This window comes from Myxocyprinus asiaticus, chromosome 7 (assembly GCF_019703515.2).
Source record: "Myxocyprinus asiaticus isolate MX2 ecotype Aquarium Trade chromosome 7, UBuf_Myxa_2, whole genome shotgun sequence".
Taxonomy (NCBI): domain Eukaryota; kingdom Metazoa; phylum Chordata; class Actinopteri; order Cypriniformes; family Catostomidae; genus Myxocyprinus; species Myxocyprinus asiaticus.
The window spans coordinates 27223573-27236490 of NC_059350.1; the positions used below are offsets into that span (position 1 = coordinate 27223573).

At 37.9% G+C, this 12918-nt stretch overlaps 1 protein-coding gene across 1 annotated transcript in view; it reads right to left on the reverse strand.

Moving 5' to 3' along the window:
* Nucleotides 1-12: 12 nt before the first annotated feature.
* Nucleotides 13-12918, reverse strand: part of ankrd10a (ankyrin repeat domain 10a) — a 53684-nt gene continuing 40778 nt past the window's right edge. The window contains exons 5-8 of the mRNA XM_051702544.1: nucleotides 9118-9353; nucleotides 2457-2543; nucleotides 359-1506; nucleotides 13-97 (exon numbers count right to left, since the gene is read on the reverse strand). Coding sequence (XP_051558504.1) covers nucleotides 1124-1506; nucleotides 2457-2543; nucleotides 9118-9353 — 706 coding nt within the window. The 3' untranslated portion in view covers nucleotides 13-97; nucleotides 359-1123. The remainder of the gene's footprint in view (nucleotides 98-358; nucleotides 1507-2456; nucleotides 2544-9117; nucleotides 9354-12918) is intronic.

Here is a 12918-nt window from a genome sequence, read left to right on the forward strand (position 1 = left end):
ATAAAGGTCGTCGCAGACGACAGGTGATACCCGTGTGTCCAATCACGCGAGGCAGAAAACCAAGGTGGGCATATCAGCATCCCATGGGAACAGTTTGCTAATCAAATTTCACCTTATGTTAAGCACCAAGACCTGTCTTTATTTTAAGACATGCCACAATGGATTTTAAAACAAAGTGACTTTTACAATTATATGCAGTATGTTTACTTACAATAAACTTCTGTTTGAATTTGATAAACAGTGGATTTTAGCAAACCACTCTTTAATTGGCTTTTGCACATTAGAAAACATTAAATTATAAACCTATTTATTTCCAAATGGTTAGGAATATATTTGTTCAGCTTCAAAGTAAGCCTACCTTTCGGAGTACATTATGTACAGAATGCATGTCTGGTTGTCTCACATTTCTATAGTCATATTAGACTATTACATGGTCCTTCTTTGAATTTCAGTGACATCTGCAAAGTATGGGTTAAAGGGGTTGAGCTGCTCTAGGCCTCCTTCAAATAAACAAATTGCTGCAGTCGAATATGAGAACAGTTAAGGGAGTCCAGGGACCAATAAAAGTGGCTTCCTTTGAATTTCATATCCTTGTTTTTAATCTTAACACAAAAGACAAAGATAAACAAAAGGAATGTCATATTTAAGTTTCTCAAAACAACAACACTCTTTTACAGTCAGCATCTGTCAGCTTTGCTTCTCATGAAAATACAATGTCAAAATACAACAAAAACATCTTATATAAAACTCACCTTTTTAAAAAAAGCTGGTATTCATTGGCACAATACTACTCGCACAATGAATGCACATATAAATCAATTAATTTTACTAGTCAATCGAACTGAACATTCTAACCTTGCGTTAAGGGGGTGGGGGGGACAAATACACCCAGATAACTAGGATAAGCTGTTCAAAAACATCATACATCATAATAAAAAAGTCATTAGGTCAGATACAAAATGCAATACAATTTCTCCCCTTTGAAAGGTTTTCCCTTTTATAAAAAAAAAAAAAAAAAAATTATGGCCATTCTTTAAGGTGCAAGATAACCTTTCAGTTTAAGGCGGATGGTGTTGCCACCAACGTGAACACTTCTATAAAAATGCACAGGATAACTTCACTTTTAAGATCCATGGAACAGCTGCACAGCACCGACAACCTCTTGGTCATAGTGCTGCTCTACTTGGACGGTCGTACTGTGCTCATGTCGGCTGCTCGCATCTTCCAGATCCTCTGCTGTATCACCGAAGCCATGGTAGTGTCCGTAGTGCAGATGTTCCCCAGAGTCAGATGGGAATGCACCCCAGGCAGGCCGGTGAGATACACAACTGCTAGGGCTACCACTGAGGTGCAGTGAGCCACACATGTCAATTCTCGACTCGGCTGGAATGGTCTCGACCCCACTAAAAGGGGACTGAAAGCATTGCCCCTTTGTGGCAACGATGTTGACAGTGAAACCGTTGTTTTGCAAGAAACCATTCCTCAAACCTGTTGCTATGGCATCATCTGTCATTTAAAACAAGACATGCGTCAGAAAATGATGATGGGCAAATGCTCTTAATTACACATGAACTAAAAATATAATAATTTCTACAATATCTAATGTGCTCTGAAAAAATTATCAGAAGTCATTATGTAGACTGTAGTCTTCCAAATGGTCACATGGGGGAGTTACTTCTCTAAAAACTATTGATTGCTTTAGAACACCAACTGCAGAAGTCAGCAGTGAGAAATTTAAGTTTCTTGCTTCTACACAGAGAAACCATAAAAACTATTGAACAGAAAGTAAAATAACCTAAAAGAAACCCTCCAAAAAGGTACTACAATACAGCTTTATAACCCTAAATAAGACAAAAACCTATCAACAAAAAAAAGCAGATAACAGTTTGATCTTCTAAATGATTTATAATATAGTAATAGAAAGTGGAAGCACAATTATGTAATAAAATACTGTATTACCCAATGTCTTTTGTAAATTTGTAAATCAATCTCCATGAACTAACTTTGTTATGGAATGTTGTGGGATAATATGTAAAAATACAAAATACATTTTGTTTGGAAGTTTCATAAAATATAGGCCTATATTAAAACTATTACGTGTATGTCTACAGTATTGCAGTAAGCTAATCTACTTTAACAAAATGAAGAATAACCATATACAGAATGTCTCTCATCCCAAATATTATACTATCCTAGATATTTTAGTGTCAGTACAGTTCATATACAGTAATATACTAGCCAAATCATTTGAATTGAAAGCTTGTTGTTAGGCCTGTATAAGCTTGTTATCTTGGCCATCACAAATAAGCATAAGAGTTTGTCCATAGCCTGGGACCAGGTATGGAATTAATGGATGTGGGCTCCAACATTTTTTGGGAGAGAGAATGGTTCCTCATAGAAACACAGTCTTCTTGATGTTCAAGGTCTATAGAAATTGATAGACTTCCAGTCCCCACCTGATAGGTTTTCTGGAGTTGATTCCACATTCATAGTCTCAAGCTCCTCTCCAATTCCATTGTTTGTCTTCGGTGAGAAATGAATGCCTGAAAGGGAAACATTTACAAATTAGTCAATAAATCTGACAGTTTTCCTTGATTCAGTTTTGTAGTGGAAGGCTAGTGCCAGGTTGTCTGGACTCAGTAGTCGCATTTCCACTATTGGGCTAAATAAGGGTATGCTAGTGCGTGCCAGGGCCAGCTGCATACCCAATGTCACTTCCGGGGCTTCATTGTGCCTCCTTAGGACTTCCTCATGGCCAATGGCACGCCGATTACCCTTGGGCCAAAGAAGGCCAAATGGGGATTGAGGCGGGGTCAATGTCAAAGGCGGAGTTTCATTTAGATTCTCCATAGTCTGATATACCTCAGCTTGAGTTTCCCTCTTGCTTGTGAAATGGGCAGGGTGTGTGATGTTGGCACCAGGGTGGCGTATTAAGCGCGGGTTTTAGGGCAACACTGTGGAGCTATTGGCCCGATGTTGGGAATGCAGATTGATTTTGGTCTAGCGGTTCGAGGCTATTGGCCTCTGCTGAGCAGGAGACAGCCCTGGCTCGCACTGGCCTGATGATGGAAAAGTGGCTAGTGTGCACCGCTCACAAGAACTTACAAGAAAATCAACATATGAACTCTCACAATGTTATCATCTCTACCTGAGACACCACACCCCACTGAGTGAGAATTGCAAATACACTCCTCATTGTTCCTTCCATATCTGTTCCATTCTCCCCCTCCTCTCCCTCTCAACACAGAATTACCTCAAACCCACTTAAGATCTATATGTCCAAAAACAACATATCCTAAGTATACAAAGAATAAGAATGTTTTTTAGTGCCAAAATCCTTAGACTCTCATCCTAAGCTAAGATGGCCATAACAATTCCTTAGGACCTCTAGATGAAGCATGTTAATTCACTGCCCATATGGCAGCAGTGGCTGAAATCCATAAAATGGACATCAGTTGCAATACATCCACTCCATTTTCATTCACAGAACGGTTTATGTTAATAAATGCAGTTGTTTGATTAACACAGTAATTTACAGAAGTTGACCTATTAATATATAAATGAATGTATGGCTGACAGTTCAACAATTTCTTACCATATTTGGACTCTAGATGTTTAGGAGTATTTTGGATGTGGTTTGGAAAGTGAAGAATGCACAGGTAAAACCTTAAAGACTGTGAACTTTAGACTATGGAAATAAATTCCCCACTGAGAAGGAAGGGTGGGCCACACTGTGTGCCACCTCTGATTTCAACAGCCAATCAGAACACTGGAACAGAAAAGCGCCAAACTGCAATCTCCTCCTCCTCATAAAAAAGGGTACAACCATCCAGAAAAAAAGGGGCACTGACAGAATAACACCCCAAGTTCTGAGTCTCGTTCCATAAGAGAAAGCAACAGATCGACCAAGAACCAAGTCTCACTCCAAGAGACAACAGCAATGGCAAATTCATAATCCCCATACTAGTGAGATATCTACAGAAACACCAGCGACAAGGTTAAGCTCTAGCGTTTCCTTAATCTGCGTGTTTCAGATTGCAAGTACCCTCTCAGTGATTCAGGAGATCAGCATTCCTCAGTGCTTCGTGTTCAAGGCTGTTGAAACGGAATCAAGCTCCTTCACCACTGTAATGTGGCCCCGAACCACCAGTGGAAGACGTCGCTATCACCAATTTCATGACTCGATCAAGCCAAATGTAAATATCACTATCCTAACCACTTTGCAGAGACCTTGGCATTAGTGTATACTATCAGTTTAGAATATTCTTTAGATTGCATAATCTGTGTACTAAATGTTTTACAAATAATCTTTGAGATGTTTAATTAGAGATAAGGTCTTCACCTTATTAGTTTGCAGAGATACAGAAATTTATCTTTCCATAGATAATAGTCATAATCTGCCATTGCTACATCCAATTCTACCACTTGCATCTTTCCATCCTATGTTAATTTTTCTTATCAATTCGAAGCATCTTTTAGCATATTAGTACCATTTAATTAGTTTTTCTTGTTTATCTTTTTGTAAATAAAATTCATTTTATTTTAATCCCAAAAATCCTTCAGATTATTCAGATGACCAACTCCCTCCAATTAATATATTTATCATTTATTGATTGGTTAATTTGGATTATTCTTATACTGTTAAAGTGAAATTCCTTAGCAGGTGCCCTGAGATATAGAGAGGGAGAGGCCATCTGACATTAATCCACGCACACAGACACATACACACCATAAGTGACGTGTATTCAAAAATCACCACATACTTTGGTGTCCTGTGTGAAATCTACTACATATTTGGGTGGCCATGTGATTTTCACTACACTATTCATGTTTAATATCATTTAAAAGGTCTCAGTGCAACTGGTACAATGGTCTCATCCCCACAGCAGTAAACTTGGCATAGCAAAGATTTGGTATTTTGAGAAATTGTCTCTGCTGTGGGGGTGTGTCTTCCAGGGCTCAAATTACTACCAGGACTCAGGAAGGTGTGATCTCCTGAGTTACTGAATTCTATTAAATTCCACCTACTATTGTTTACTATTTGGTCCATTATGTTTATTCTGTCTGGATATTAAAGGGGAGCTTGCAGAAGGATCGGAGGGATTCTGTAGACAGATGAGCCCCATAGAGATGTGTTTTGAACATGCAATACTATGTCTTAATATAAAGTCAGGTATGAATATTTTACTCTTAAGATTTCTGTTTAAAGAAACATTGGATGTTTTGTATTGATTACATTTTTTTTTTTTCTGGTAGTAAGTGTTATTTCCTAATTGCTTGTGCCTCAAAGTATAGAAAATGGATATTATTCCCCACAAACTTGACTTTTGTGACCAGGACAGTGATATTTTGAAATGTACCTATTTCCAATGAGAAAACGAGCGAATGTGTCTTTTCGTTCACATAAAGTCAGATGTGACTATGAATCCAAATTAACATGTATTTATACTAAAGTAATATTCAAAGCTGTGCTGGACCATAATGGTAACAAGTACCCATCTCTTCCCCTGGCTCACTCGGTGCACCTCAAAGAGGATTACAACAACATCAAGACTTTGCTGGATGCCTTGAAGTATGATGAGTACGGCTGGGAGGTCATAGGAGACTTCAAAATGGTGGCATTCCTGATGGGCCTCCAAGGCGGTTTTACCAAGTTTCCCTGCTATCTTTGCCTTCACCAAGGCGCACTACCACAGGTGGGACTGGCCACAGCGGACCAAGTTCTCTGTGGGGAGGAACAATGTCAAGTGGGAGCCACTAGTGGACCCCCGGAAGGTGCTGATGTCACCACTGCACATCAAATTGGGCCTTATGAAACAATTTGTCAGAGCTCCAGATAAGGAGTCGTCAGCCTTCAAGTACCTTCAAGACTTCTTCCCTAAGCTGTCTGAGGCAAAGGTCAAAGCCGGTGTCTTCGTCGGACCACAGATAAAGGATTTTGGATTCATATATTGTTTTTTTCTGACTTTGTGAACGAAAAGACAAATTCGCCAGTTTTTTCATTGGAAATAGATACATTTCAAAATAACACTGTCCTGGTCACAAAAGCAAAGTAAAAAATAATAGCCATTTTCTATACTTTTGAGGCATAAGCAATTAGGAAATAACACTTATTACCAAGGAAAAAAAATTGTGTTACATAGTGTTATTTATGAATTGATTATGTAATTGTCATGATACATACTTTATAAAAAAAATTATTTTTTTATTTTCTCCCTAATTTGGAATTCCCAATTCCCAAAGTCCTCGTGGTGGCGTAGTGACTTGCCTCAATCCGGGTGGCAGAGGACGAATCTCAGTTGCCTCTGTGTCTGAGACCACAAATCTTGTTCAGAGGCTTGTTGAGCGCATTACCGCAGAGACCTAGCACACGGAGGCTCATGCTATTCTCCACGGCATCCACGCACAACTCACCACGCGCCCCACCGAGAGCGAGAACCACATTATAGCGACCACGAGGAGGTTAACCCAACGTGACTCTACCCACCCTAGCAACCAGGCCAATTAGTTGCTTAGGAAGCCTGACTGGAGTCACTCAGCATGCCCTGGATTCAAACTTGCGACTCTAGGTGTGGTAGTCAGCGTCTTTGCTTGCTGAGATACCCAGGCCCCCCAATAAATCTGAATATTAAGGATTCCTCTGAACTAATTTTTTCCAGTCAATTATGAGGAGTCTGGTGTAACTGCAATCATCTGACCAGGATAAGAACAATACTGAGGCCCATGAATGAGAGAAGCAGTAGAGACAACATCTGGGACTGTCAGTCACTGACTTATTGCTCACCTTAGCAAGTTGTATGTACGTGACTAAACAAACTATCATTTGGTCATGAGCGAGCAGTAGACAGCCTGACAACAAGATTAGTAAACATTGCAACCTCTGACTTCAAGTGAACTGGTAACATTAACTACGTTTCCATCCAAGGATTTTTTGCAGAAAAAAAATAAAAATAAAGCTGATGGAAACACAAATTATCGCTAAAATTTCACAAGTGTCGACATAATATTTTTCCGTTTAACTCTAGGGCATAAACTCTATGTCGATATTTCAAATGTCGCAAAAAACTGGTTTGGAAAAAATTTTGTCGAGAAAACTGGCATTAACGCAAAAATGTAGTGTCACATGACAGAGTTTACCCCAGTCGTTAGCCTGTGTTAATCATGACAACAGTATACATCCTTGAAAGCCAATTTATTGTACATGGTTATGGATTGATCTTAATGGCATATAGATCTGATGGTGCAAACATGACACTTCCAGGAGTGCCAATACAAATATCTTGTATCATGCACATCGACAAGTGCACGGAGAACAAATGAACTGCCACTCTTTGCGATTAATTTAATCACGGTAGCCATCCGTTTATTTATTAAAGTTGCTTTTACACACCATTCAAAATAATAGACGGCAGTCACGGAATTAGCCCACAATACAAAAAACATCATTTCTGTGCACAAAGATATTTAAAATTAAAAATAAATACACAATACTAGGAGAAAAACTTTTTTGGAACACTAACAGCCCAATTCTATTAAATTATTGTTTAGTTTACTTTTGAAAAAATGCCGGCAAAATTCCCTGTATGAAATTAAATAAATTACCAAACGAAAAAAAAATTACATTTTTAGACCTATATAGGCCTTTTCTTTACACAAACTTAAATTAGCCTTACCCCGTTCTGTAGACAAAAAAAAAAAAAGTCGGCTGAATGACATTCTCAGAATGTTCTACACTTTTTTCAAGACTATAAACTATCAGAACTATTTGTCCAGTGCCGAGTTCACTTTCAGAAAACGAGCTTTTGAACATTTTAAAATGTTTAAATATTTTAAATCTAACCCTCTTTACCTCGGATCGCATTTGCTGAGCTTCTTCAGAAAATGTAAATTGCATTATGGCACTAAAATAAATTTGAGATGACAATCAAGTTCAGTTTGTCATTAAAAGTTGCTGGACAAGTATGCAGGACATAATGCAGTTGGGATGCCGATGCTTTAGATTAGATGATTGTTCAAAATAGCCCATTGAATATCAGGAATGTATCATATGTAAACCCTGATATTACACCGCATCATTTTTTCTTTAATAGTTGTGCACACAGCATATACACATCGGTGGATGGTCCTTATACTAAGACTGAAAGTTTCCCCCGCTACTTAGTGCAGGTTGCCAGTTTGAACAGGACCATGACGATCCACTTTCGGGTCAGAACCTACGATAGGCTCAACATCAGGACCAATTTTACAGTCCTATCAGAAGGACAACTGCTCCCTTTTGATTGCAATTCCTCCTCTTCTGATTGCTTTTATTTGTGAAATGAAAATGACAGTAAGCTGGCTAATTTCAATGAATTGTCTCAATACTCTCCCCATTTTACCAAAACTTCAGAGGAAAACAATTAGGGACATCTGGGAGGCGAATTAGCGATAAACACACATTTCTGTATGGAAACGCTTAAGGGCAGAATTCTTTTGCGATAAACCAAAACTTATGCGACAAAGTGTTTTTTAGGCATGACATCATCACGCACACCATTTTTATTGATAAAAGGCCATTTGAATGGAAACAGGCAGATGGCGGCAAATTTTGTAAAAATTTCTTTATGCATTTTCACTTTGTCAATAACAAAATAGCACGAAAAGTGGATGGAAACTAGGCTGTGACCGTGAGATCTACGTAATAACCCCAGCCGGCGTATGACACTATGCAACAGGTCCCCATTTCTGGTACTCTAAGGTACTCTATATCGGGTCCTTAATGAACGAATAATGAGAATAAAGACCGACCGAATAATAAAAAAAAAAAAACTCAAATTAAGATCATATCTAAAATGGTGATCAGAAACTGATTCGAACCTTAGTTAAATTCGAGGTCTTCTAAAAATCGGAGTCAGATTAAATCAATAAACGAGTCAATTTGGACTAAAATGTCACCATAATATTAATAATAATGCATGTTTTTTTTTCATCAGCACCAAGAAAAGACGGAACAATGAAAAACACCTTCAACCTGCTCTTTAAAAAGCCATTCTCTGTGGTCCTTAAAGTAGAAACACATGATCACATACAGCAAAAAAAAAATAATAATAATAAAATAAATAAATAAATAAAACTTACTGTCAGTTCTGGCTTTTTTCACATGGTTTGGCTCTAAGCAATCAAGAAGTCTCTTCCTATTGGCTGACCCATTCAGAAGGCTGCGGCCCTGGATGTGAGTGTGGTCAGTACCATTACAGGCAAATCCATTTAACTGATTTAGCTGGTTGTGTGCATTGGAGAGAAGATGAGCACACTCAAGGAAGCCTTGAGCATGGGCCAACTCAGCCGCAGTCAAACCATTTGCGTTCCTCAAGCTGCACAGTGGATAAAAAAAATAAATAAATAAATAAAAAAATAAAAAAATTGATTAGTAGGATCTGGCAATTGTTTGATTAGCACAGTCATGCTAATGCTAAATCAGATTATACATTTAAAGGAATAGTTCACCCAATCCATGTCTTCTGAAGCAATACAATCAGTTTAGGGAGAGAACAGATCAAAATGTAACTCTTTTTCACAATAAATCTTGACATCTGCTGTATACTGGGCACATCAAAATTTGAAGTTTGATTACACTTCCTCAAGCTTGATGCATGCCAGTGTAAAGGAATTACAATTAAACCACTTGACTTGTATGGATTACTTTTATACTGCATGTATGTCCTTTTTGGAGCTTGAAAGCGTTGGACCCCATTGACTTGCATCGTATGGATAGTAATGCATCATATCTCCAACAAAAAATCTTCGTTTGCGTTCCTCAGAAGAAAGTCATACAAGTTTGAGTTGGCATTAGGGTGAATAAATGAGAAAATTATAATTTTTGGGTGAACTATTCCTTTAAAACATCGTTCACACCACCAGAGACATCGCGTGAGATAGCGACACCATCCCATTTATTTTCAATGAGAGCACAGGGAATTCCGGCAAGATGAGCTGTCGCGACCGTTGGCAACAGTCATTGCTGTGGGGAGCGACAAGACGAGAAAATGTCAAATTTATGCAAATGACGAGCAACATTCGCGAGTGACTACCAATAAGAGTGAAGACAGTGGAGCTTATGTAATCTGTCTCCAGGCAGGGTGTGTGTGACATACTGGAGTCGACTCGAGTGCAGGCAAGACGGAGTAGAAGTTAAAAGTTTCTGTGAGCGATTTCACTGTTCTATATAATTTGTCTTTAACCACATTCATAGTTATGGCCTAATAAAATGATTCGTGGAAAACCGTGCCGGCATTCTGACTGAGTTTGATTCATATATTGATATAACATTCGTCTTGTTTAATGATATGATGCATTAAGCACTGCTGCAGGTTATATTAAACGCTCCCTCCTGCAGAATGTGCATTTTTAGAGACAAAATAACTGATTCTTTGTCAAATTAGAATATCTTAGTTTTATTGGCAGTATGAACTGTAAACATCATTTCAAACGCTACTATGGCCAGTTGTGCAGTCCACCAATAACGTTAGAGTAGAAACGCCCACCAGCGCACACAGATTGCAAAGTCTAGCGACATGACGCATGCAGTGTGAACGAGGCTTTAAGCTGCATTCACACTGCCAGCGACTTTATGGCTTGGTGTCGCTTGTGATCTGTGTCGCTAGTGGTCGTTCCTACTGTTTGTCGCTGTAACGTTATTGGAGGACTGCACGTCTGGCAATAACGTTTAAACATTTTATCACGGATGAGACCTAATACTGGTTAAATTAAAATATCATTACAGTTTGACAAGGAATCAGTTCTCTTGTCTCGAAAACTGTACATTCTGCAGTGTAGAGTGTTTTATAAAATGTGCAGCAGTGTTCAGTGTATTAAATCATAAGACAATCGGTCTATCATGAATGAATTAATCAAACGCACTCGGAATGCAGACCGTTTCTGACACGCTTTTCCATGCATCATTGTTTTATTACATCCATGCATGTGGTTACAGACAAATTATATAGAACAGTAAAAATCCCTCACAACACTGAAACATGCATTGTCTTGCATGCACTCGTCCCCAGTCTGCCAGGAGACAGATAACGTGAGCTCTGCTGTCTTCAATCTCATTGGCAGTCGCTCATGAATGTCGCTCTTTGAATGCTACATTTTCTCAACTTGTCTTGTCGCTCTCCACGGCGATCTCTGTCGCCAACGGCCGCGGCAGCTCGTGTCGCCAGAAGTCGCTGTGCTCTCATTGAAAATGAATAGATCGCTGGCAGCGTGAATGGGGCTTTAGGCTGAAGACTTTAACTACTATGAGCTAGGAAGCCCAAAACGTTAATTCTTACATACAATGCAACAGGAAATAATAATGCTCTAATACCCAGTTGTTCTGATCATTTATATTAAATGTCAAAAACTCATCTAGGAGGCCTTACAGATAATGTATGCAGACAATATGCAATTATTTACAAGTTTAATCATATTCAAAAGTTATGCTAATTAAGGAAACACAGAACTGCACATTTTCAAAACTATTTAACTATTTGTTTCAAGTGTTAACTCAAGACACAAAAGTATTTAAAAAGTATAGTTCATTACAAAGTCACAGAACATTCAGAACATACTGCTCTCCGAATGCAGTGTGTGCAAAATATTGAGAATTCAGACATGAACCAACCTCGTTGATGGATAAAAGATTATTAGCTGTATGAAATGAGTCATCTTTAAAAAGTACATTCTATATTGTATAAAGTCAAATCTTTTAAATTTTGCCAAATGGAACTAATAAGATTAAGTTTTGTCTGTGAAGCATTGACGGTTTTGCTTTATAATATAATGAATTCATGGACTGTATTCGGACACAGTTTGAGCCTAGCCTTTGAATAGTGTGCCTTAAGAATGATGATCCAATGTATCTCTCCCTTTGTCTTTTTTTAAAATGACTTTACTCAGTGCAACTCAGTGAAACGTAACAACAAATAAATAAGACATATTGCCTCAGTCTGTAAAGGAAGATGTTATGGTAGTTTTTTTTTTTTTTTTGGAAAAGTGACATGATTGTCTTGCATTCACATTCCTGCATTAACATCCCTTTACTGTCTCACGAACAATTAAATGTTTCCAAGCATGTCAGATTGAATATTTTAATCTGCTGGTAACATTCATTCTAATTAAAATATTCACATCACACAATGCCAGACGATTCTAATGGCTAGGAATTGAGGTATGAACAAATATTTTTCTATCCTCAAATGCAAATTTTTATATCATATTATAAATCAACAATTTCTAAAAACATCCAAGTTGCTTTGCTGAACCCTTACCCTTCATCTGTAATCAGACTGCCCCAATTTCTTTTTCAAAATCATGGTCATCAATATGCAGTATCACTGATCTAAATTTCTAGGTAGAGGTAGACAGATATTAGCAGTTTCACCGATTAATCGGTGCCGATAGTTGCTTTTTGGAACTCTGTTATCGGCAAAAATCTTTGCTGATAGTTTCCGATAGTTATTTTTAAATTCCTTGTTTTTAACTCTTCAACAACAAAACTCATCTGGTGAAATCGGTAGCGGCAAAATCCACCATCAGACGACCTCTATTTCTAGGTCAACACATTTATTCTTTAGATTACAGTAATGCAATATTTAGAAAAGATATCATTGCTTTTTCTCAAAATACTAGCTGTAAAACAAATATAATCAGGAAGTTGAAATGAACTACAAATAAAATGAATTACATGCATTTAATTGTACACTACAAACTCTGGAGGTATAAGCAATACTCTATGGTTAAAACATTCTAATAATGAATCATACGGCTTCAAAAATAAGTTAATTGTCTGGCATTGAAAATGTAAAGGTCCAATTTAAATTACATGGATGACTATTAGCATAGAAGCTAAAGGATTAAACCTGCTCAAGGAAGCATTTAATGTTGTCATACATTTTG